Source organism: Magnolia sinica, chromosome 3 (genome assembly GCF_029962835.1).
Source record: "Magnolia sinica isolate HGM2019 chromosome 3, MsV1, whole genome shotgun sequence".
NCBI lineage: Eukaryota > Viridiplantae > Streptophyta > Magnoliopsida > Magnoliales > Magnoliaceae > Magnolia > Magnolia sinica.
The window spans coordinates 106,831,598-106,857,757 of record NC_080575.1 but is presented as its reverse complement, the minus strand read 5'-3'; the positions used below and the strand labels follow the sequence as shown (position 1 = coordinate 106,857,757).

General features: G+C 41.3%; 1 protein-coding gene across 1 annotated transcript; it reads left to right on the top strand.

The window, feature by feature from the left end:
- The first annotated feature begins 1,562 nt into the window (after positions 1 to 1,562).
- Positions 1,563 to 25,917, top strand: LOC131240582 (elongation factor G-1, mitochondrial-like). Its single transcript, XM_058238870.1, has 20 exons — positions 1,563 to 2,096; positions 3,374 to 3,595; positions 8,358 to 8,479; positions 8,643 to 8,793; positions 9,248 to 9,319; positions 10,250 to 10,345; positions 10,489 to 10,577; positions 10,870 to 10,936; positions 12,885 to 12,923; positions 13,644 to 13,704; positions 13,803 to 13,912; positions 14,006 to 14,080; positions 14,157 to 14,225; positions 14,338 to 14,459; positions 22,592 to 22,717; positions 22,819 to 22,939; positions 23,575 to 23,675; positions 23,776 to 23,836; positions 25,257 to 25,310; positions 25,521 to 25,917. The coding sequence occupies exons 1-20, from the start codon at positions 1,689 to 1,691 to the stop codon at positions 25,623 to 25,625; spliced, it is 2,271 nt and encodes a 756-aa protein (XP_058094853.1). The 5' UTR covers positions 1,563 to 1,688; the 3' UTR covers positions 25,626 to 25,917.
- The last annotated feature ends 243 nt before the right edge of the window (positions 25,918 to 26,160 follow it).

Here is a 26,160-nt window from a genome sequence, read left to right as displayed (position 1 = left end):
GTTTTCCTTTCATCTTTGGATGGAAAATAAACATCACAGTGGGTCCTAGGAAGGTTTAAATGGTGAGCGTCGTTGTCACCCATTGTTTGTGGTGTGGTCCACTTCAGCCTTAGATCTGCCTTCCTTTTTGAGTCCACGCCCTAAAATGATCAGCCAAATATCGATGAATGTGGATAAAATACAGTGGCCCAGAGCCCTTGCCTGATGCAATCTACCTCCCCATTACAGTGCCCTTGGCTTTGAAGGGAGCATATTAGCTATTACCCTAACCGCATGGGTCCACTTTGGTGTGTATATATATAACGTTTGTTTTTCCATCACATTTTAGGGTTCGATCTCAAATCGTAAGAAGATACAAATCTCAGATAGACCATACCATTAGAATCAGTGATGAATGACCATTAAAAACTTTGTGGGCCACGAAAGTTATGGATTAATCCCATCTTTGTATTTACCCTTCATCAGGTCTTTTTGACATTATCAATAGATTGGATGGCAAATAAACATCATAAAAACTATACAATGGGCCTTTTGGAATTTTTAATGGTGAGGCACTCAATCACCATGGTTTCCTATGGTGTGGTCCACTTGAGATCTCGATCCATCCTAAAATGTGGTGGGAAAACGGATGGACACCGTGGATATACAACACGTCATCAAGGTGGCCCTAGGATAAAACCCACTAAGGTGTTACACCTAGTCCGTTCCCGACTTTGAATCTACTTATCATTAGGGCTGCCAACAGGCCGGCCCTGAGGTAGGTCTTGGCCCAGATTTTGAACTGTTTTAGGCTGGGCTGGGTCCATTCAAAATTCTGCTTTTCAGGCTCTAGCCCGGTCCTTTGACACCGTTAATATCATTCCAACAAATATACGTTTTACGAAAATTAAAACCCTAAAAATGATGAGACCCTAGATGGGCCGAAATCCAAAATATCCTAGAATCAGATCCATTTGACGATCCAAACCTCTGATCATTGGACATTTGTTTGTTGAACTCGCTCAGATGATTGATCATTTCTCATTTGACATTTCACGACCCGTCAGGTAAGCAACACATGCATGTCGAATGAAGACCGTTAGCTGTTCCTCCAAAGCCGTGGGCTTGTGTTGGGCGCTTGAATGAATCAAGACGTGGATGGTTGCGTTGTGCATGCTGGGGCACATGCAAGATCCTGACCATTCGTTGACTGGCTCCAGTGAATTCTGCCCTGCCTCAAAAATCGCATACGTTAACTCAGAAATCGCATAGTACAATGCTCGACATGTAAGCACTCAGAAATCGCATACGTACAATGCTCGACATGTAAGCACTCAGAAATCGCATACGTGGCATACGTTAACTCAAATCAAACGGACTAAATTGGATAATACACTGTCAATTGGTCAGAGTCACAAAACCAGAGTGGTTGAATAATCCCAGCCGCTGATTCGTGGACACCTTTTTGTTGTTGAAATGGGATCATTGGATATTTTTCATTTTAACCGTCCAATAAATATCCATCGGACCGACAGCCGCAAATCATAAAATCTCACTTTCCTTATATATTATACATCTGGGATCCATGGTACCGGTCCATCACACTGTGCCCGTGTATCAAAGTCCTTCTCTTGGTTTTATCGTGCGCCGATACGGAGAGGGTTGCAGAGGGTTAGGGTTTTAGGAGGGAAGAAAGTGAGAAGAAGAAGATGACGATGGCGCGATCTTCTGCAACCCGTCTACTCTACGCCCTATGCGCAGAGAACACCCTCTCGACCACCCCCATCCTATCCTCCTCCCCATCCTTCGCTCTCCTCGTCTTCGAGAATGCGCAGCGCCGGAGGTTCTCTTCGGCCGGGAACGTGGCACGTGAGAAGGAGGCATGGTGGAAAGAGGCGATGGAGAAGCTTCGGAACATCGGGATCTCTGCCCACATCGATTCCGGCAAGACGACGCTGACCGAGAGAATTCTCTACTACACGGGCAGGATCCACGAGATCCACGAGGTCAGGGGAAGGGACGGTGTCGGTGCCAAGATGGATTCCATGGACCTCGAGCGAGAGAAGGGGATCACCATCCAATCTGCCGCCACCTACTGCACCTGGAACGGTTTTCAGGTTTCCACATCGTCGGCTTCTCTCTTCTCATTTCTTTTCTTTTTTGTTAGGGCTTGTTTGATTAGAGAGAATCTAAAAAATATGAAAATGGAAAACCGCTCAATCCAACAGTAATTCTGATGTTTGGTTGCGTGTGTTGTTTTAAAAGGTGGTTTGGCCACCTCAATTCGGAAGTTACTAAAGAATCTACTTTCGGTAAACAAATTCTCGGAGAAACTGATTCTGCCAGTCATGTTTGACAACTGGGAATGTAATTTTGTGGGATCCAGAAACTGGGTTTGGGTACTTGGAATGCATTCCATTTGAAAGTCTTTTTTATTAAACAAATTCAAGAAATATGGCTGTTGGGAGGGAATTCATTCCCTTGGAATTTGCAAGCTACCCTCTGGCGAGGAATTAAAAAACGGGCCTTTTGCTGGAATTGGATTCCATTTCTTACATTTTCCAGATTGCCAAATGCAAGGATTTTCCCTACTTAAGGATTCCATTTCCAGCAGTGTAGTTTTCCAGTTTGCCAAACAACCCCTTGGATTTCTAGGGAGGACTGAATTTTGTGCAGTGCAGGGGTTTGGTTATCGTGTCTACTCTTTGGAATTTGGATATGTGGGAAAATGGTTGTCTGTGATCTGAAAATATTCATTTCGTATGGGCAAGCTAAATGGGCTACGGTAGAAAAATCTTGCTGATTGGAAGATTGGAGCTGTGCCATTAGTGAGCTACAAATGCATGATGTGAAAGAATATTGGTTGCAATTGGCACTGAATGGGTAAACGTCCAACGATTGGATGGGTAGGATTGTCTTATCTGTGCAGTTGTTTTAAGCTAGGCAGTGATTGTGGGACCTACCTGATGAATGGTCTGGATTCGTGATCCATCAGACAGCTGCGCATAGGATATAAATCTTCCTGGACGATCATGGCTATTCAATAAATGGCCTACAGATTGATCGTTAAAAGGGAAATGTAGCCAATGGTGTATATGCAAGTGGAAAAAATTCTATCCATCTGATGTCTATGATCTCTTCGGAGGAGTTTTTGGTGCATCTTCTGTGGATGTTGGGGGTCCTCCAATTGAACGTTCTGGAAGATTTAAAGATTGTGCCCACCTTGCTGAGTGCTGGTCCACATGAAAATGTGGCAATTTGGGCTGATCATGCTACAATACCACTCAACTAGAACATATGTTTTTGATGGTCGTGAATATTGGTATCATTTTGAACATAAGTTCTGAATTTGATTTTGAGCTTTCGTGACAAATCTATAGCTATTTGAATGCAGGTTAATATAATTGATACACCGGGCCACGTGGATTTCACAATCGAAGTTGAGAGAGCTCTGCGTGTTCTTGATGGTGCCATACTTGTCCTTTGTAGTGTTGGTGGAGTGCAAAGCCAATCAATCACTGTCGATCGCCAGATGAGAAGATATGAGGTTCCGAGGCTAGCGTTTATTAACAAACTTGATCGGATGGGAGCTGATCCATGGAAAGTTCTTAGCCAGGTACATTCTATTGTTTTGCAAATCCATGAAAACTGTGAAAATCTTTGTTTAGTGGAATCCATATTCTTCTTCCCATGCCTCGCAATATTTCTACTTATGGGCAATATAATAATTTTACTCTCCAACATTTGAAATTACTGTCATCATAATTAGGGGTGCACATTTAACTGTTGGATCCGTGGAACTGGACTGGAACCGTTGGATCGGTCCGGTTTGGTCCGGTTCCAGGGTACTAACGGTCCGGTTCCGGTTCCCAAAATTTTTGAACCGTTGATTATGGATCGGTTCTGGTTTAGAGTCCTTTAGAACCGAAACGTTGATCCAAACCGTAAATCCGAACCATGACAGGAACCGTGGTCTGTGGATTTGAACCGTAGATCCAACTTAGTTTAAAACATAAAAAAACCTGTTTGAGCGCCCGCCCTATTTGAGCGCCCTACCCTTGCCCTATTTGATTGCCCTACCTTTGCTCGCTCTCTCTCTCTCTCTCTCTCTCTCTCTCTCTCTCTCTCTCTATCTCGTCCCAGTCCGGCGGTCCCTGCGCCCCCCCCCCCCCCTAGCCAATCCATTTTGGCTTTGGTATTTCAGTAGGGATGAAGTGTTGATTTGGAGAGAGAGAGGGAGAGAGATATGAAAGCATGCTTGCCGGCCATTAGAGCTTCAGTTTTGGTGTCTTAGGCGATCAAATCTCCCCAATATCTGTTAATTTCCACAAGAACGAAGTTTGAGGCCCCTTTTTTCTCTCGTAATTTCTCTGTTTCTGTATACATTCCACAAATTTTCATCTATAAACCCTAGATTGTTTAAATCCTGCCTTTTTGCTCGCCCGATCGAGGTCGGGATCGCCGAAAATGACCAGATCTCGACCGACTTCCACAGATTTTCGTGCATTCTTCGTCGAAATCGATCGATAGAGTTCGATTCCGGTTTTCTATCCGATTTTCGATGTTGATCTCGTCTGATTTGGTTTCGTCTAGGAAAAGGAAAGAATTAGGGTTTCGTAACTAGGGCTTTGGTTGGAATTACTCGAGGTTTTGTTCGTTTCTGTATTTGGGGAATGAGGAAAACAGGAAATCGATGGACCTTGGTCGCTTTCGCCACTCTTCAAATCATCAAATCTTCACCTCATTTTTCCTCCTGTAGAAAAGCCTTAGATCTCTGGCATTATCAATGGATGTACTCTCTCTCTCTCTCTCTCTCTCTCTCTCTCTCGCCGTATCTGGGTGCTGCGGCGGCACATGCCACCCGCAAACCCCATGTGCATTGCTCTCCTCTTTGACACTAAGAATTGAGAAGGACGGCCATCGCATTTCCTTCAATGGCAGTTGAGGTACGATTATTAGTTTTTTTTTTTCTTTTTCCGTTGAAATGGGTTTTCATTTTTATTAGTTTCTTTTTTTCATTTTTTTGTTTTCATTTCTTTGTTTGTCTCATGCGCCGGTTCCAGTTCCATTCCGTTTTCACGGTCCGGTTCCGATTCTAGGGTGCTAACGGTTCGATTCCGGTTCCAAAAATTGTAGAACCGTTAGGAACGGTTCGGTTCCAGTTTCACCCCAGAACCGGATCAAACCGACCCGTGTGCACCCCTAATCATAATGCAGGGGCATTTTCACACTGGGCTCGTATGGGGTCGCTTGTGGGATGCAGGGGCACACTCGGGGTGGGTGCGGCCCACGGAGGAGGTCTCGTGTTCGAGACTCCTCACCAGGGGTGATTAATGTGCATTTCACACCGAGCTCGAGTGGGGTAGCCCGTGGGATGCGAGGATACGCTTGGGGTGGGCAGCCCATGTGATTTGGGGCCCACGAAGGGAGTTCGGCCGAGGTCTTAAAACCCACGAGATGTGGAGCCTGAGCTATGAGATAAAGGGATTAATTCACCACACTCTAACAGTTCGAGCTTTTAGAGCAAGTGGTTAATTGTCCTGCATCAAATTGGTATCAGAACGGGAGGTCTCAGGTTTGAGACTCCTCACAGGGGGTGATTAATGCAGGAGCATTTTCACACTGGGCTCAAGTGGGGTCGCTTGTGGGATGCAGGGGCACACTCGTGGTAGGTGCAGCCTATGGAGGAGGTCTAGTGTTCGAGACTCCTCACCAGGGGTGATTAATGTGCATTTCACACCGGGCTCGAGTGGGGTAGCCCGTGGGATGCCGTGACACGCTCGAGGTGGGCGGCCCATATGATTTGGGGCCCATGAAGGGGGTTCGGCTGAGGTCTTAAAACCCATGGGATGTGGGGCCTGGGCTATGAGATAAAGGGATTAATTCGCCATACTCTAACAGTTCGAGCTTTTAGAGCAAGTGGTTAATTATCCTGCATCACATCACTTTTTCAATAGATGATAAATTTTTTGTTCCTTCTTTTTGAATGATAGAGGTCTGATGCAAGCTCGTGGCCTAGTTAGGCCCATCCAGGCCCAACTCACTTAGGCCCAATGTATGGCCCAACAAGATGTAGGTCCATAGCCCACCATAGGCCCAACATGTACTGATTTTTGGGTCGATTATTTACAAATTTGGGGGCCTAAATCAAGGATTATAATTTACTATTTTTGGAAAATTAGGGAGTGATTTAAATATGTGATTGATGTGATTGATGATATAAAGGGAATGTAATTAATATGATTGAAGATGTGAGCTGATTTTAGAGATAATTACTTTCCATGTTTGCTTTTTATTAGGCTTTCACCATCTTAAAGAAGATTACATTGAAATAAATTGTGATTGATTTAAAATCAATCTCCTAATTGTGGGATGTTAATTAAAGATTCATTTAGGATCTATAAATGGGGGCAGGGGCATAGGAGTTAGTCATTCGAATATTTTTCTAAGTATGAGTTTTCTTAAAGTTTTTGTAAAAGAATAAGATTGATATCAATGAAGTTCTATCCCTTTCTACTCCATTGTTCTTGTTGGTCTCTCTCTCTCTCTCTCTCTCTCTCTCTCTCTCTCTCTCTCTCTCTATATATATATATATATATATATATATATTTGCAATTTGGGTATTGAGATCTCATTGACTCGATAACTAGGTTGTACCATTTTGGTATCAAAGTTGGTTGTCTTTGGGGATTTATTGACTCTATATCATCCCCTAATGGCTTCGAAAGGGTGACATAGGAAGAGTTTGTACCAGTAACTCAATTGATTTGCACACTCATAAAGCAAGTAGATCAACTCACGTATATTGTATGCAATTTTACTAATTATGTGGGAGAGCTTCGGCATGGAGGGAATCTAGAAATCGAAGTTGGAGCACGTGGACATGTAGGGGGAGGTCCCCACTAAGGTTCTAACTAACAACGGGTGACCCCGGTTTGTAAAGACACCAATGATTGAATCCTTTGATTGTTGGAACGTGATAGAGAGCCCAAAATTAAGGTAAAAAATTTGGAATTCTATGACTGGTTGCATGTTGATGACTTCATCGATTGGTTGAGCAAGGTGGAAAAAGGTGTTCAAGTACAAGGAAGTCACGGGTAATCTGAAGGTGAAGTTAGTAGTTGTGAAATTTTCTGGTCATGCGTTCGCATGGTTGGATGATCTCCAAGGCAAACAAATCTATCAAGGCAAGGAGAAAATAAATTCTTGGGAAAAGATGGAAAAAATTGTTAAAAGGGAAGTTACTACCTGCAACTTAGGTCCGGGATCTCTACCAAATATGTCACAATTTACGAAGGGAATAAGTTGGTAAATGAATACTTCGAGGAGTTCCATACTTTAGCATCATGGGGCAAGGTTTCGTGAGTATGAAGACCAAAAGATTTCAAAATATGTGAATGATCTTAATCCAGATATTAGAAATATACCAGCCTTTAAAGATGTTTTTAAAATGTCCGATGCATATACACTTGCATCGAAAGCTGAGGAGATAATTAATTGGGCAATGTGTTGCGTGCTATTTAAAACACTGGTCCCGACTTATCCTAACTGCAACATGTGGACGTATTGTAGATCTCACTAGAAACCATTGGTGTAGATATGATGTTCTAAATTGAGTTTCTTCCAATTTTGTTCAACCGATTTAAGATGAGAAGTCATGTCTTTCAGCGCATATAGTCCTAGCAAACCTCATGATTGAGAATGCAATGACTGGGTGCCTTCGGCCTTTAGGGCTCTAATCAATGGCTCAATTCAGCTATTTCAATGCAATGATCTTTTTATATTTGTCATGCAACAGTATAGTCTTGCCATCAAGGATTGGTGGTTTGAGTTTTGTTACTCAGTTTGTCGGTAGAAAATAAATGGGATAATATCACAGAACACTTGCTATTCCATCCACTCCTAACATCTTGTGCTGTATTGACATGATGCTGTTCTGACAGTGATGGTTCACTGATACATTTGTGACTTCTTTCAACAATTTACTGCGTTAGTTAGGAACCTGGCTTGTTGCTTTGGTTAATGTTTGTGTACTCCTTTGAAAAATATGCATTTGTACTACTTTTCGTTCTCTTATTGGCTGGAGTTTTGGAAGATGTCTTCTATTTTTTGAGGAGATTCATGGTCTGGCTCCCATGATAACATTCTGTTGTCCATGTTTGTAGAGAGTTGAACTAGGCGGTTGCCGCCAGTGATGGCATTAGTTTGCTGCCTCTCTTTCTTACTTGATCTTTTTATCTTAATGAAAATTATCATCCTTATACTTATCAATGCGTGTTCCCTTTCTAAATATTCAACTTAGTCTTAAATGGCAGATGATAAACTTGGAAACTCAGTTTTAACAGTCACCTGTTAATATTTTAGAGACCCTTTTCCAGGCAAGAGCAAAGCTTCGGCATCACAGTGCAGCAGTGCAAGTTCCAATTGGGCTGGAGGAAGATTTTCAGGGTCTTGTGGACCTTGTACATTTGAAGTCTTATTTCTTTCATGGTTCCAGCGGGTTTGTTCCGTAATTCTAATTGATCCACATGATTTCCTTAAAAGGAATGTTACTTGTCTCCTTGATTTGTTTGTTTGTGTGTTTGTTTGTTTGTTTTTTTTGTTTTTGTTTTTGGTTTTTTTTTTTTTTTTTTTTTTGCCCTTTTTGTATTTACCTTTTGCAGTGAGAAAGTTGTCACTGGTGATGTTCCAGCTGATTTGGAGGCACTAGTTGCAGAAAAGAGGCGTGAACTTATAGAAGTTGTCTCAGAAGTGGATGATCAACTTGCTGAAGCATTTCTCAGTGACGAGCCCATATCCCCCACGGACCTTGAGGTGCGTTGGTAGGAGGATGGTTGCCTTTGGACTTTGCAAATTCATACCCCTTTTGTTGATGTAAGGCCTTCTGTCATTTGCTGGCAATCCTACTGCAATAACTTTTGGACTCTGACTTGGAAATCCCTAACCTGTATGCTCTTTACCTGTTTGGCCTGGCTACTTTGCATACTTTTCTTGCCCTTTTCTACTCATCATCCTTGTTATCTTGGAATTTACACAACTTAATGTTTTTCCTTCATCCCACATGTCATTCTTTCATTTTCTCTTTCTTACACATCCATAACTGTCAAAAGAAAAGAAAATCTGATGATCTCTCTGACTGTGTACATTGTCCATGCAATCTCAATTTCCATTTCAAACTTAGTCTTTTATTTCTGTTGCAGTTCTTTTGTTTATTTCTGAACAAGTATTTGTTTGTGCTTATTACAAGCGTCTGACTTCCTTCTATTAGATGGCGATTCGCAGGGCAACAATATCACGCAAGTTTGTACCAGTTTTCATGGGTAGTGCCTTCAAAAACAAGGTACCTGGAAGAAATTTGTTGTGAGTTTTATTTTCATTTGTTTATTCTATGTTGCAGACATTTGTTATTGAGATTATTGTTTATCAGGAATGTATCTTTGATAGTTAACGTGGTCAAAATTTACCAAGGAATGCTAATGCAACTGAGATGAAGATATGAAAGTGGTGTCTTTTTGTTGGCATTGGTTTTTCATGGCATATAAAATTACCTTCTTTGTCATGGCAATTTTTCCTAATATTATTCAAGATTTAATTAAACAAATTATTGGATATTGGTTCATTACTTTATGATAATTCATTGCACATTTACTCTTACTGCAGAATAATTCGAAATTCATTACGCATTCATACTTACTGCAGAATAATTTGAAATTAATGTCCTCGTGTAGAAAGGGTCTTGTAGGTTGTAGCCTCATGCTTAATCATCCCTTACTTTTATGTCAAAAATAATGTATGAAATTCTAGGAATCCGATGTATTTTTCTCTTGCTTGTTTAGTATAAAATGGTAGTCAAGAAACCACGTAGAGGATTAATGGTTGATGTTTAAAACTACTGATTTTTCATGCAAACAGCCATTTGCATACCATAATGGTTCGGCCTGCAACTGAATATGGTTGTTGATATGAGCAATTCCCATTTCTTTTGTGGAAAAATCCTTTAATCCTTTTTAAATACTGTGTTTCATATTCGTTAATCTATTAGTTTTTTATTGTCATTATGCGTATGGTTGACCATTTGTTTTTCACCACCCCCAAAAAAAAAAGAAAAAAAAAGAAAAAAGAAGCTGTACCATTTTAAAAAGATTTGATGGTTTGATAATGGATTGAATTTGTATGTGCACATAATTTTCTGCAATAACCATGTTATATTTTTGTGCAGCGATTGGATACTTATTGAGTTAATTTTCATCTGCTGCCTTTTTATATACAGGGTGTACAACCTCTGCTGAATGGGGTGATTGATTATTTGCCCTGTCCCATTGAAGTTAGTAATCATGCCCTTGACCAAAACAAGAATGAAGAGAAGGTACCAAGTGTTATTGATACCTTCATGAGTTGTATTTCAATTTTGAGTTTCTTTGTTTTGAACTGAAATCTGTTTGACTGTTCAAAAAAAATGAAGTTCATTTCATGGACTAAACTATATCCTCCTGGAGTTGCTGCCATTAGGTTTTGTTATCTGGAACACCAGATGGACCTCTTGTTGCATTGGCTTTCAAATTGGAAGAGGGGCGCTTTGGTCAGTTAACTTATTTAAGGTATTACCATTCACTTTAGCTCCATTTTATTTTTTAAAGAAAAAAAAAATGCTCCTTTTTCTTTTGGCCAACTGATTTATTTCCTTTTTATTTCAACCACCAGTATCTTGTTGCAACTTGATTCAGCTCCCATTCATTCAAAAAAAAAAAAAATTGATACTGATGCAGCTCCTTTCACCTATGCAGTTTTCTTAATCTTCCTAACCTCCATTAATGCTATCTGCTTTAATAGAGTATGTGATATATCCAAGTGCAAATTTATGATAAATCCTTTGGTGATTTCTTCTGGCAGAATCTATGAGGGTGTTATTCGGAAGGGTAATTTTATAATCAACGTAAATACAGGCAAGAAGATCAAAGTAAGCTCTGATTTGGTCATATGACTTCTTGGTTTGAGATCATTAATGACTTTTGAGCTTATGAAATTAGGTCTGAAAAGATACATTTGCATGATAGGAAGTAGTTAAACTTTTGAAAGGTTAATGCACATTGTTGTATGCTTTTCTCTAATGACAAAAAAAAACACCCCTCAATTGCAGGCATATGTTGAACCTTACCTTGTTTTGATTTTTCCATCCATGATATTTGGTTTTTCTTGTATTAAAATAAATTTATGAAGATAAATAAGAACACGTGCACATGCCAAAGACTTTATCAAGGGCTGAGGTATCCCCAATAAATAATGATGCCACTAGCCCATGAACTAGTAACCTCCTTAGCATCTCTCAACTCGTGATAAAAAGAAAGATACAGGTGGTCAGTTGAATGAATCATCCTGGCAAGCAAGGACCCAGCTGTATTCTCGTCTGCCTAGTTATGCCAAGCCAACAAGGGGTCAGGAAAGAAGATAGAAAGATACCCTTATTTCTGCCTCTTTGGAGCATGAAGCATGAAGCAAAGTGGCAAGAAATTCTTGTGCAGGAGTGGGGAAGCATCTCTTTGAAAATATAAATGAGTACAAATAGGTAAGAAGCAGGAGCGGGAGTGAAAAATCTGAAGTGGGGATTCAAAGCGGGAGCAGCACCTAGTTAGAAGGATCGTGCAACTAAGCTTTGGAGCATTGAAAGCCAACCAGACCTGAGAAAGCTAGTTTGGTTTCTCCCTTTGATCTTGTATGACTGCTCAGCAATACATGCCTAACCCATATTACCTCTCGAGATACTGTCCAAGTTGAATTGTAAAGCTCCTTCAAAGTTTCTACCAACTTACCATAGGCTTTTGGTTCTGCTCTTAGTTGTAGGCGATAATACTCTGATCCTTCTATGAGTACCTGAGTCAGATACTTGGTAAGGGATGCCCTTCTTCCAGATTGAAGTCTAGATCTACTGAGATTTTGAACCATAAAGTTGTTAGCTATTTAGCATTTATTCATACCATTTGGGCAACAAAGTCAACTTGTGATATTGTTTGAGAACTATGTTAACGTGATTATACTTACAACCAGAAAACAATCCTTGCAATATCTGTATCTAGAATTTGGGTTGTGAGTTTTTTTTACTATCTACCTAAATGATCCTTGCCATTCTCAAGGGTCACATAATTTGTAGGAACCCTTGTATTCAGTTTGTTGCTCCTCTCCTGTTTTGAGATATCACTCTTGCTCCCACTTTGGAATCTTACTCTTGTTCCTACTTCCCAGGCATATTCTCTTCTTGGCATTTTGGGTACCACTTCTCCACTCCTGCTTCCACTCCTGTTCACGTTTCTCCTCGCCATTGCATTTGTACAACCATCCCTGTTGTATGGCATTATTGAAGGCCACATAACATGTTCTTTTACTGCTTGGACTGGTCCAAACTGTTTCATTCCCGATTAGGATTTAATTACATAATGCTACAGGGCAGAACCACATTATTTCTTAATGAAGACATGTTTATGAAAAAGATAAATGCATATAACATTTTTGGAAGTGAGCTCCTATTCATCTTCCTCTAAACAAGGTTTGAACAGAGCCAAATTATTTCTTAATGAAGACATGTTTCTGAAAAAGATAAATGCATATTATATTTTTGGAAGTGAGTGCCCATTCATCTTCCTGTTAGCTAGGTTTACTCACGACTTTTTTTTTTTTTTTTGGAAAGATGCTTGCTCGCCATATTTTTATGTTTAAAATTCGAATTTGCAACAAAGGGTTTTTCTTGGAAAGTTTGTCTGCAATATTATAGATGGCCAGCGAATACTTAAAAATTAATTTACTTTTCTTTAGAAGCATGAATCACTTTTTTAGGCAATGAATAGCTCTGTTAGTGTATTCTGAACTTTGTATCTTCTTTAATGACTATGCTTCCATTTGTATTTCCCATTCAGGTTCCTCGCTTAGTTCGGATGCATTCAGATGAGTTGGAGGTAAGTTGATTTTTATATTTACCCCACATTAATTTATAGCAAGAAAATGGCCTCTAGAAAAGAAAAGAACATCAAGGAAATGACCATATGACCATGTTTGTCCATCTTTTCCCTCAAGTTTTCAGTACCTTTATTTTCCTACATTTCATGGTATGAATTTGAATCCGATCATCCAGTAGGTTTGACCTTTTTTATGGGCCATAGCCCAAAGCTCATCTGGATTGGATAGTCCTAATGGTTTGAGTGATAGACTTTTGGGTGGAGGACATGGATGATTAAGAAAGAAGTCATTCAAATTTCCATTGACGGTTTTTCTTCCCCACTTGAAAATCCTCTAGTCGAAGGGTTAGGATTGTCTGATCAGTTATGGCTTTTGAATTGCGGGCATTCATCCTCCGGCAGCTTGATGAATTGTTTGGATGGCCTACATGCAACCAGTGGCATATAAGAGAGTGGGGTTGTGGATAACTTAAAAAACATTTTAGTTGCAAACGCGTTAGGTTTTCTTTCAAAGGAAGTTAGCGCACCTATTAAATATATTAAAAGTATCCGGATTCAAACATTGACAGGCATGCCCTCTGTAATAACTAAGCTGCACATTTCAAGTTTCTATCAGTTTCAAATTTAATCAGTGACATTTTCATCTATTAGCAATTTTCTTTTGGTTATGAAGTTCTTCCAGTATCTTTACTGTTACTAATTTTCTGTATCTGGGTACAGGACATTCAAGAGGCCCATGCAGGGCAAATTGTTGCTGTTTTTGGTGTAGATTGTGCATCAGGTACCATCCATATTTCTGTGTTTTCTTCGATTTAATGTTTTGGTGCTTTATTTTCGCTTTTTTCTTTTTGAATTTCAACTTTATCATCCATTTCTCAGGCGATACCTTCACTGATGGTTCAGTTAGATACACCATGACTTCTATGAATGTCCCCGAACCTGTGATGTCTTTGGCTGTCTCACCTGTATCTAAAGATTCTGGAGGACAAGTGAGCGGTTTTCATCAATTATTTTTCTTTCCCATTTACATGTTGAATATGCAAGTGGTACTCATTCTGTCATTTTTTCTTTTCTGGTGTCAGTTTTCAAAAGCTTTAAATCGCTTTCAGAGAGAGGACCCAACTTTTCGTGTTGGTTTGGATGCGGAGAGTGGGCAGGTCTGCTCAGATCTCATATCTCTTGGGAATACCTTTTACATGCCTTAGAATGACATAGTAAATATTGTGTGAACAGACGATCATTTCTGGGATGGGAGAGTTGCATTTGGACATTTATGTTGAACGGATACGAAGGGAGTATAAGGTGCCTATAACTTTCAGAGGATAAGAAGCTAAGCTTTAAGTCTGATTAGCCATGACAGGTTTGAAAGTTTGGTATGTTGACTTAAGGCTTTTTGTGTGGACCCTTTATAAAGGTTGATGCAGTTGTTGGAAAGCCTCGTGTTAACTTCAGAGAGACTGTCACTCAGCGTGCTGAATTTGATTACTTGCATAAGAAGCAAAGTGGAGGTCAAGGTCAATATGGAAGGGTCTGTGGGTAAGCATGCATCTTTTGTTGACATGGATTGCATTTGTCCAGCATAGAGTTTATGCTTAAGCTGAAGATTAGAAATAGATTTCAATTTAGCCAAATGGAGTATCTTTAATAGTTGTCAGATGAGCGATTTTGTTTCTCTTGAAGTTCTTTTTATGGACATCAAATTTTAAACCACATGCATTTGTAGGATTTTCCATTAGTCATTTTTGGAAGGTCACTGAGTAGAAAAAGTTTGCTAAGTCTGATATTGTCCTTTTCTGGTTTTCTGATTATACCTGGTTACAATGTACAAAAAATGCATTTAAATGCTTTATTAACCGAGTGCCCCAAGACAGTTGATATGTAATCTTTTTTTTTTTTGGTCATATTGTTAAAGAGGATATGGATCATCCTGATGTTGGTCCGGCTGCAAGCATGGTGATGGCAGAGCAAGCTAGGGGTTTCTAGACAAGCGGCTTCCCATTGAGAAGCCGAAGGAGCAGCCGGAGGAGAACTTGCAGACAGCGACATGCGTCGGTAAACAAGGCGACAAGGGGCCGAGGGAAAGGTAGGTCATCAACATGCCGAGTGTAGATTAGGGAGAAGATTTGCATACAACCTTGAGACTAGCGGAGCTTGTTTGGGAATGAAGCACGGAGCCCAACTGTCGGAGTGGATGGAGGTTTGAGGATGGAATTATGTTAAAAATGGAAAGGATCCTGTCACGAGGAGGGTTTGACAGAGCTTCCGACGCTGTATATCGGCAATGTCCCTCGCGAATGGGGTAGGTGAGGGGATGAGGCTGGCCGTACGACTGCGTCCGCACAGTCGTACAGACGTGAGGGGTGGTCCGTAAGGTTGTATGGTTGGGTAGGGTTTAGGTCTAGAGGGTTTTGGGGAAGGTGGGGATGGGATTTGTGAGGAAACAAAGGAAAATGAAAGAAATAGAGAGAGATAAGAAGAAAAAAGTAAAAAAGAATACCTTCAAGAAAAGAAAAATAGGGAGAAGATAGTTGGAATCACACTCTGGCTTCACACAAAACTCCAATCACAAGAGCATTTTCTTTGCTTAAAGCAACAAAGAATAAAAATTTGTTTGCAATCCCCCTAGGGCTTCACATGCCTAAACCTTTAATAGTCTTTATGGGGTGTTTTTACAAAAATACTCCCTATTGCATATAAAATTTCTAAAACACCTTTATTTCAACTAAATTATAAATTAAACCAAAATACCTAAAATAAATAAACAAAATAGCTAAACTTGGCCATCCCAATGGTTCCATCGTGTCCAATTAGGCCACGATCAAGATGGTCCACGGTCACAATCCAACGGTCCATGTGTGAAATCCAATGGTCCAACACTGCCAACTAAGCAACCCACATGTATCTTCCTAGTGTAGGATCTTTAAAGATGGACGATCATGCATGTGGGGTCTTCAACGGGGTTAGAAACTTAAATTGGGTACACTGGGCCCCATGTAATGATCATCTAGCCATTACAAAACAAGGGTAGCTCTCCTCCATCTCTAATAAACTCTAAAAGTGCTTAATGTCCTCATCACTTCGCCTTTGTTCACATGTCGACGCAGGATGAGGCAAATTGTAGTATTGCTGTGTAACAGGAAGGCATACCAACGCAGAAAACTGCTTCCGAAGATGGCAAAGTTTGGCCCAGATGTAACTAACAAGGAAGCAACATCCAAGGAGGTTGACGGGAGGTGAGGGTTGCTGTTTGTATTAGGACTATGGAGGGGTTATGGAAGGAGATGGTAAGGGTGTCTTAATCGACTGGCCATGATCCTTCAAAGATGTGGTTTTAGGGAGTAAAAGTGTGGAGGGGAAGCTTTCAAGGTGAAGGAGGGAGGTTTGTGTGAGGTGAGTGGAAGTTCGGGTGACAATGAGAAGGGGGGTGGATATGGTTGTGGGTAAGGAAAGCGAGGAGAGTCAGGGGACCAGGGTGTAGATTGGGGTGGTTAAGAAGATGGGAGGGGGATATGGGCAAGCAGGTTATATTAGCCAGGTCTAAGGAAGTTGGATGGGTGTGGATTAGCTGGGACTTTGATGGTCTGACAATTCGGGTCCATCCAAAAAAAAACTTCCAGAATTGGGGGAGCAATTTCAAAGGTCGATGGTGGTCTCCACTCGACAGGGTGCTTTTATAGCATAGGTGAAAAGGTGGATGGAGGAAAATTATGATGTGAATGAGAATGAAATTTTGAGAAGGTTGAACCAATCGGAAGTGTGCTCCTGATGTTGTAGAAGAGGAGATTAATAAGGTGTTGTTGGCGTGGGGTTTGTATCGGGATGACCTGGTACGAGGTTTATGTAAGTGAGAGTTTTGGCAAGTCCTTAGACAGGAGGCGTGGTTCGAAGATCTGCCGCTTGAACCGTGAATGTAGAAGGCCTTGATGAAGGTGGGCGAGTTTTTGGGGAGGTGGTGACGATGGATTCTCATATGAAGAATTTCGTTGATCTCTGGGTGGTGCATCTCTGTGTAAGGAGATGTCGCCTGTCGTCGGTACCGGAGAATGTCACCATTTTCGTCGATGACATGAAACAAGCAATTAGGGTAAGGAGAATGTCTTGGGAGGAGACAAGCCTAGCTCAATCAAGAGATGACGAGCTTGGGGAAAGGTAGGAGGGGACGAGTGCATTGGAAGCAGATATGGCAGATGATGGAGTATGTTTATCTTCGGCGGAGCACCAAATTGTTTTAAGTACGCATGTTGCAACCAACAATAGGGGCAGTGGTAGGTGAGCTCGTGGAGAAGTATAGTGAACAGGAAAATAGTAGGGTGCTTTGGGGAGCACGACCTTCGTTGTGGGAGCATCAGAATGCGACATGCATCAAGTGTGTTAAAAGGGTAAGCCTATGGAAGTTGAGGGTATGCATGCTCCCGAATGCGGCAAAGGAGATCTCGTGGTCCCTCTCTAAGGGCAAAGAAACTTGACCTTAGTGGGCACCGGTCCCTCATCAATTGGAGATGGACTACTCGATTGTTAGGGTTTGGATATGTGATGCCGTGACGTCGATGACATTGGATGTGGGTTCGGGTCTTAAGGCAACTAAGGGAGAGATGGCTATGGTCACATATCTCCAAGAAGCAGAAACTGAAGATGCCTTGACTCTTCAAGTATCAATTGCCCACCTTGTGTGGGTGGGTGAGAAGGCAATGGTTACAACTGATGATGAGTAAGGGCTGGTGGCCGCAACACATGGCAGTCATATTGTTGGAGTGTTAAAAGTCCCTTGATATACATTAATACGCCATCCTCTAACAGTCGAGCTTTTAGAGAAAGTGGTTGTTTAACATGATATCAGAGTGGAAGGTCAAGTGTTTGAATTCCGAAAGTAGCAAATATGCCACTGGAATATATTTTCCGAGTTGAGCCCAATATGTTTCCATGCGAAGTTTCACCTCGCACGTGCAGGGGAGTATCGGAGTGTTAAAGTTCCTCGATATACTTTGATACACCATCATTTGACGGATCGAGCTTTTAGAGAAAGTGGTGATTTGACATGGTATTAGACGGAAGGTCTTGTGTTCGAATCGCAGGAGCAGCGAATATGCCTCCCTAATATATTCTCTCATGGGGGGTTGTTTATGGTGTGAGTTGTGATTGTTCTTCCACCCTTGCCTAGTATGTTCTCGTGCGGAGTTCCACCCTGCACGTGCGGGGGAGTGTTGGAGTGTTAAGGTCTCTTGATATACATTGTTACACCATCCTCTGATGGCTCAAGCTTTTAGAGAAAGTGGTTGTTTGACATAGTATCAGAGTGGAGGTCTAAGTGTTCAAATCCCGAAAGTAGCAAATATGCCACCAGAATATATTTTTTGAGCCACCTTCTTTAAAAGCTCAAGCCGTTAGATGATGGTGTATCAATGTATATCGAGGGACTTCAACACTCCAACACTTCCCTGCACGCATGGGGTTGAACTCCACATGGGAACATACTAGACTCAATTCGGAAAATATATTCCGGTGGCATATTTACTACTTTCGGGATTCAAACACTCGACCTTCCGCTCTGATACCATGTTAAACAACCACTTTCTCTAAAAGCTCGAGCTGTTAGAGGATAGTGTATTGATGTATATCAAGGGGCTTTTAACACTCTATTCCCCCGCATGTGTGTGGTGAAATTTCACATGGGAACATACTGGGCAAAGGTGGAGGGACAGCCACAACTCACACCATAAACGGCCCCTCATGAGGGAATATATTAGGGAGGTATATTTGTTGCTCCTGGGATTCGAACACGACCTTCCGCTATGATACCATGTTAAACAACCACTTTCTCTAAAAGCTCGAGCCGTCAAAGAATGGTGTATCAATGTATATCAAGGGACTTAACACTCCAACACTCCCCCACACATGCGCGGTGGAACTCGACACGGGAACATACTGAGCAATGGTGGAGGAACACTCAACTCACACTATAGATGGCCTCCGTGGGAAAATATATTCTGGTGCAATATTTGCTATTTTCGAGATTCGAACACTTTACCTTCCACTTTGATACCATGTTAAATAACCACTTTCTCTAAAGGCTTGGGCCGTTAGAGGAGGGCTTATTAATGTATATTAAGGGACTTTTAACACTCCAACACTCACGGGAACATACTGGGCAAAGGTGGAGGTAGAGAAAGTGGTTGTTTGACACATGTTTCGGCGGCGAAAGGTATGAGATGGGTTAGGGATGCCCTAGAGGGAATGGGTTGTTTTATCGGAGTCACTTTCGGGGATTGTCACAAGGATTATGTAGAACTATTTCACCTAATGGAGAGGAGATGCCTTGAAAAGGAGACAATGCTGGCACAATATGGTTTCTAAATCTCCAATGGGCTCTAGGGAACTGAAAAGGTTGGCATATTTAGTTAATTACGAGACACATACGTTGTATGTTGGACGGGGAGTGGGGAGAAAAGGAAAGGTATCCCAAAGAAGATTCTGTGTTGAAAAGTGAGGGGGCTGGGCTGCTCCCAGAAATGAGCCCAAGTTAGTGTTTTTTGCAGGCGTTTCAAACCTCAAGTTGCTGCGATACAAGAAAAGAAACTCTGTTAATTGAATCAGAAATTAGTGTTGGATATTTGGTGTGGTCAATCAAACGACTGGGTGTGGAAGGACGCTGAGGGGTCGGCAGGTGGAATGCCAACCCTTTGGGACTCTTCTATATGGTTTAAGGAAGATTGGTGGTCCAGGGGGCTGTTTCAGTTCTCTTGAGGAACATGCTAACTGGCTTCAGGCGGGCCTTTACAAATGTGCACGGTCCAAACTCTCCTACGTTGCGAGGTGGCTTGTGGATTGAGTTGGATGTGGCTGTAAACAAGTGGCAAGTGCTGTGGTGTGTAGGAGAGGACTTTAAGACAGTCAGATTCCCTTGCGAAAAATCTATGGGGGCCTGTATCTCACGAAGCATGACTGATTTCTCGGCACGGGTATAGAAAAATGTGCTCGTTGATCTTCCAATGGGGAATGTAAAATTCACATGGGTGAATGGTCCGGCTACGCCTATTCAGTCCAAACTGGACCGCTTCCTCATTTCAGCGGAATGGATTGATATGTTTCCTCTCTTGAACTGGCGAGGTCTACCAAAAACTGTTTCTGACCATTGCTCGATATTTCTCGAGGTTGAGGAGGAATATTGGGGTTCCAGATCCTTTAGATTAGAGTTTGAGTGGCTGGAGGTTGAGGGTTTCCAAGAGTTGGTAAAAGCAGTGGTGGGATTCTTTCTTGGTGGAGGGTTACCCGGGTTTTGTTCTCTTTCAGAAAATGCGACTCTTGAAGGGGAAGCTTACGCGGTGGAAGAAGGAAGTTCATGGGAAAAAGGTAGAGGAGATAGGGGCTTTATTCTTTGAAATACATGCATTGGACATTGCGGGGTTAACACTATCTGATGAGGAGCTAGCTAGAAAGAAGAGGCTCTTAGATTGGAATACAAGTGCCGCTTAAGGGAAGTTGAGATAAAATGGAGACAGAGATCGAGGGCTATTTGGCTGAAGGGTGAAGGAGAAAGAAAATGTGGGAGAGGTTATAGTTGATTTCTACAAGAAGCCGCTATCGGGGGAGGGGGTCTTAAGACCCAAGCTTGATAACCTTACGTTCTGCTCCCTGTCGACAGAGGTTGTGTCTTCTATTGAAAGCCATGTATTTGAGGAAGAAATCAAGTGGGCAGTTTGGGAGTTGGGTAAAGACAGCACCGGGTCTAGATGGTTTTCTGCTAGCATTTTTTCAAGTGTTTTGCGATTCAGTAAAATCAGATGTAGAAGCCTTCATCCAGAATCCTTTGAGAGTGGTAGACTTGCGAAGGAATTCGGTGCCTCATTTATAGCTTTGATCCTTAAGGAGGGAGCTGGCAGTCTAAAGGATTTCAGACTGTGGGGAGGATGGCAGAGGTGTTTGGATGCAAAACATGCTCTTTTCCCTCCACTTACCTGGGGCTCCCACTTTGTATCAGAAAACCTCCAATACATCTATGGGTTTGGGTAATTGAAAGGTTCGAGAAGAAGCTATCTTTCTGGAAGCGCCAATATCTGTCTCTAGGTGGAAGGCACATCCTGATAAACACAGCCTTATCAAATTTGCCGCTTTTTTCAGTGTCCCATGGGAGTGATTAAAAAGTTGGAAAAGCTTAGAAAGGGACTTTCTTTGGAAAGGGGCTGAGGAAAAGAAGAAATTTCACTTAATGAATTGGGATGATGTGTCCCGTCTGAAGGAAAACGGGGGAGCAGGGACTAGGAAGATGGCTGTTGTCAATAAAGCACTATTGGGCAAGTGGCTTTGGAGGTTTATAAAGGAAAACAAGAGTCTTAGGAAGAAGTTATTGTGAGAAAATATGGGTTGAGGAGATAGGATGGTGGCCTAGAAAATCAACTTTGTACAAGGCCATAAGACTGGAAAGCAATAGTCGAGATGGAAGGAAGCTTTAGGGCAGGGATATCCTTCTCCGTGGGGGATGGGTAGTTTGTCAAATTTTGTGAAGATATTTGGCTGGGGAGTTGGCCTTTAAAGGAATCGTTCCCAGCTCTAGCTTTGGTTTCTTCAGATCTGGATATTTCAGTGCAAGTTACTTCGCTCATCTAGGCTCGTTTCAGGTGTGGACTCCACCGTGCAGAAGGCACTAAGGAAGATGAAGAAGCTGAGCACCTCACGCTTTTGGAGTGACTTTCGGGAATCAAACTCAGTTTGGAAAGGGATTCAATGTGTTGGACTCTAGACAAGTTGGGTTCTTTCTTAGTTAAACCCTTCTACTTGATGCTATCTGGATCCTACTCGGGACTCAAACCGGCACACTCTTCCTTTATTTGGTGTCCTACGGTGCCTAGAAGAAGGTCGCTGCTTTTGTATGGCTGTCTAGTTGGAACAAGATCCTTACTATCGACAATCTCCACAAGTGAGGCCTTCCCCTAGTCAACAGTTGTCCATTAAGTTGCATGGACAACGAATTGGTTAATCACATTTACGCGTGGTTTGGGTCAATTTCCTGTCGTTGTGTGGAGTTCCCTGGGTGAAGCCAAAGTTCCTACTCGACTTACTGATGGTCTGGCACGGGGGTGGCGTTGGCAAGACCAGAAAACGTGTTTGGCGGCTACTTTTGCTACCAGTTTTGTGGGCAATATGCAGGAAAGGAATAATAGGTGTTTAAACAACTTATCTAGAACTGCTTTGGTGGTGTTCTCCAAGGCAAAACTTCACATTATTGAGCGGGCAGCCTCTTTGCCCTCGTTGAAGGACTGTACCTCGATTCATTCCTCTTGGAACGATCTGTAATTTGTCTTTATATATATATAATGGCCTGGGGCCTCGGGTGTATCTTATCTCTTGTGCTTCAATTCTCCTAGAGATTGCGTATAGCTGCTCTACATTACTGTGTATTGCTGGCCTTTCGGCCTTGTTTTATAAATAAATCTCGTCATCTTTCCAAAAAGAAAAAAAGAAAAATTGTTAAAGAGGATAACTTTTTTTTTAAAATTTTTTTTGAAAGGTAATGGCAATTTTATTAAAAGAGCACAAAAGCTTAGAGAGGATAACACCTTAGCAGGAATTGTCATGATGTGACTTCTACTATAGCAACATTGGATTTTAATGACTAGCTTAATTATGTTTATCTGATGCCAAGCAATGTATAACTTTCCCCCCTTTTTCGGCAGATATGTTGAGCCACTACCGATTGGGTCATCGACAAAATTTGAGTTCGAGAACCTGATTATAGGGCAGGCTATACCTTCAAACTTTATCCCAGCAATCGAGAAGGGGTTTAAGGAAGCAAGCAATTCGTGAGTAGTATCCTAGTTTCTTATGGAAGGCTGTGTACATGTTTATTTGTTTTGTATAGTGTTTTTGATGGATGTATAATCTTCTATCAATGCCTGTTTAGAGGTTCGCTGATCGGGCATCCAGTTGAGAACATTCGTGTTGTTTTGACGGATGGTGCATCCCATGCCGTGGATTCCAGCGAACTTGCCTTTAAGTTAGCTGCAATTTATGCATTTAGACAGGTTGACTTCCTTTCTCTTAACTTCTGGTGATTTTTGCTGTAAATGCACACAAGTACGTATGTTGTATAAAAATGACCTGAGAATATGGATATCCTTGGATTGTCAGTTCATGCAAGTGGGCCCATGGTTCAGCATTTCTGACCATGGGGCAATGGGTCTTAACATGGGTAGACCATGTCCCAGAAATACTTAATAGGACAATGCAATATCATATGTGAAGTTATGGTCTGCAAAATAGGCAGTTAAAAAGAAAAAATACAGCAATCATTCAGTACTGCACAAAATAGGCAGTTAAAAAGAAAAATATAGCAACCATTCAGTACTGCATGTTCAACTGAAAGGGGGCCCCAGATCTGTTGCTTGGATCTTCCATCCTTGGAGTGGTGTTCCTGTTTTTTGTTGTTGGAGCATTGTCCATTCATGGTGAGACGCAACATATCAACTATCTGGATTGAACTTTGGCACCCACTTGTACAGACTGAAAGGTAAGGATACTATGAATATCCTTGAGGATCACATAATTCCCTTTCTAGAGATGGCTAATGCCTGTGAATTTGCACATTCATTTGTGTCCTGTATAGACCATGATTACTTGGCACTCGAATTCTCACATTAGCATTCACTTTATGAAACAGTGCTATGCAGCAGCTAAGCCAGTCATACTGGAACCCACTATGGTGGTGGAATTGAAAGTACCAACGGAATTCCAGGGTACTGTTACTGGTGACATTAATAAGTGAGTGCTTTTAAATGTCTTTCTATTGTACTAGCATGTCATTGGGGGTTTTCTGACCAAATCGTGGAATTGAAACTTCTCAATGTTTTCCTGATTGTAGGAGAAAAGGGGTGATTGTCGGAAATGACCAGGATGGAGATGATTCTGTAATCACAGCTCATGTATGTACATGCCCTTTTCTATTTGATTAATTGGACTGCTTTGATATTGCCAATAATTAGCTATTTGTAGCAGTACACAACAAGGGCAAAGAGGCATCTTTATTCAGTATGTTTTTCAGTCTGCTTTGGTATCTTATACTTAACAACACAGGAAAGTCACTATTATCAGAATATATTCTGACAAATTATTTGCAGAGCTCTTGTGCTGCTGTGTATGCAATGAAATACAATTGAATTGTCCACTGTTGTTCTGATTTTGCAAACTGGAGATTTTCCTTTGCTTCCATTTTTAATTGTATATTTTCCTGGGAATTAAAGCATTTTATTGGTTGGTGATCTCAGATTTTCTAGCATCCATAGAAACTTGGATGTTTCTTGCTTGTCTTATTACCCTAAAACAGGACTGCAAATTATTTGGTACTAACTCAAATTCGACCATATTCAGTAAGGGCCCATTTAGACGCACTTCCTCAGAAGGGATTCTGAAAGGAGGGGGTTTTAAGCCTACCTTTTCGGTCAACTTGGTGTTTTAGCGGCTGTTGTGTCAAGCAGGAGAGGAGACGGGGGTTTGTAAAATGCATCGAAATGCACAACAACCACTGTTTGGATCAAAACAGCGTTTCAGCCCCAAAAACCCCTTTGGAGGGTGCTTCCAAATGGTCCCTAAAAGAATTTGCAACCAAGAAGCAGGTCTGGACAACCGTGTGCTGCGAATGTCTAATTCAGTGTACGGTTGTGGCCTCGTCTGTCTTTTAATGTTGCCCCCTATTATACTTCTTGATATTATGTACTTTGTTTCTGCATCTCACATAGTTCAGTAATATTCATTTTATTTAATTACTTCTTGATATTATGTACTTTGTTTCTGCATCTCACATAGTTCAGTAATATTCATTTTATTTAATTACATCTCTATGATTGAAATTTAGAGCAGGCAACACGCTGTTGCATATGACATCACATACCCCACTGTTTGTTACATGAGATTGTGCTATAGGCTGTGTTTGGAAGTTACTATGCATTCAGTGCAATGACCATGGCTGAAAAGGCCATTGTGCCCAGTTCGGTTCTGCCGCATTCAGCTTTGCTATTCTTAGCCGGTTCGACGAACTTAGTTCAATAGTGCAATGGGGTTCCCATGCATTCCAATCCAAACCACATTTCATTAGAAATTCAACACAGGTGAAATATAGGCAAATGGTAGTTCATCCGCCCTAAAGCAATGTCTTAATTGCTTGTCATGTTCCTATTTATCCAACTCCTGTTTGAGACTGTTCTCCTGCTTGGGACTGTTAAGCAAAAAGTGGAAATTACAACATAGCCTGGAAGAGAAGACGACCTTCGCTGAATTATATCCAGTCAATGAGTGAAGTGCAGTCATGAGGATTTTTATTAATCTATTTATTTTTTTGAGTTTCAGGTCCCTTTGAATAACATGTTTGGATACTCGACGTCCCTTCGCTCAATGACACAGGTGACGGTTCTTTTAAACATGAACTATCTTGGTAGGTTGCATGCATTTATTCACACAAGCTCCATCAAAACGTGGTTGCGTCACTTGATGCATGTATGCACGTGTGACAGTGTAGCATGTCCATCTATGCACGTACACATGGATGGAAGGTACTTTAGAACACTCTTTATGTTGGGTTTTGTTGATTGATTTTAGCCCTTGTTTGTGCAGGGAAAAGGTGAATTTACGATGGAATACAAAGAGCATCTGCCGGTTCCCCAGGATGTACAGATGCAACTGGTGAACACATACAAGGCCAGCAAGGGAACGGAATAGCCAGCTTTCTGGCAAGCGTGCATTAGATTTCCTTTTTTTCCATTTAGACTCTTGTAGCATGTTGCCCACATGTAACATTTTTGTTAGTTTCTAGTACAAAATGAGCAAGGTGAATATTTATAGATATATCTTATCTAGGCAGAGAAGTGCTAAAGCCATGAATAGAAATCAATCATAAACAATTCAATGATCCATTAAATTTTGAGAAGCTGAAATAATGTAATGTAGTTTTTTGTCATCAGTCATCTGCAAGTATAAAATATTAAACAGTCTAAAACAGTTCCTGGGTGTATTTTTTGTTTTTGTTTTGTTATATATATATATATATATATATATTGTACTTGTATTTTAATTGAATGTGGCTGAGCATCTGTTACCCATTATTATTTTGAAAATGAAATGTCATTATGATCTCTACACTGCTGTACCGACCTAGCCTTCGAGCTTTTGTTTTCTTCGGCTCCCATTTTTAGTTCATTTTCTCCCGTGCACAAGGCAAAATCGCTATTCTGGTTGCGTATTGAGCGGAGAAGTT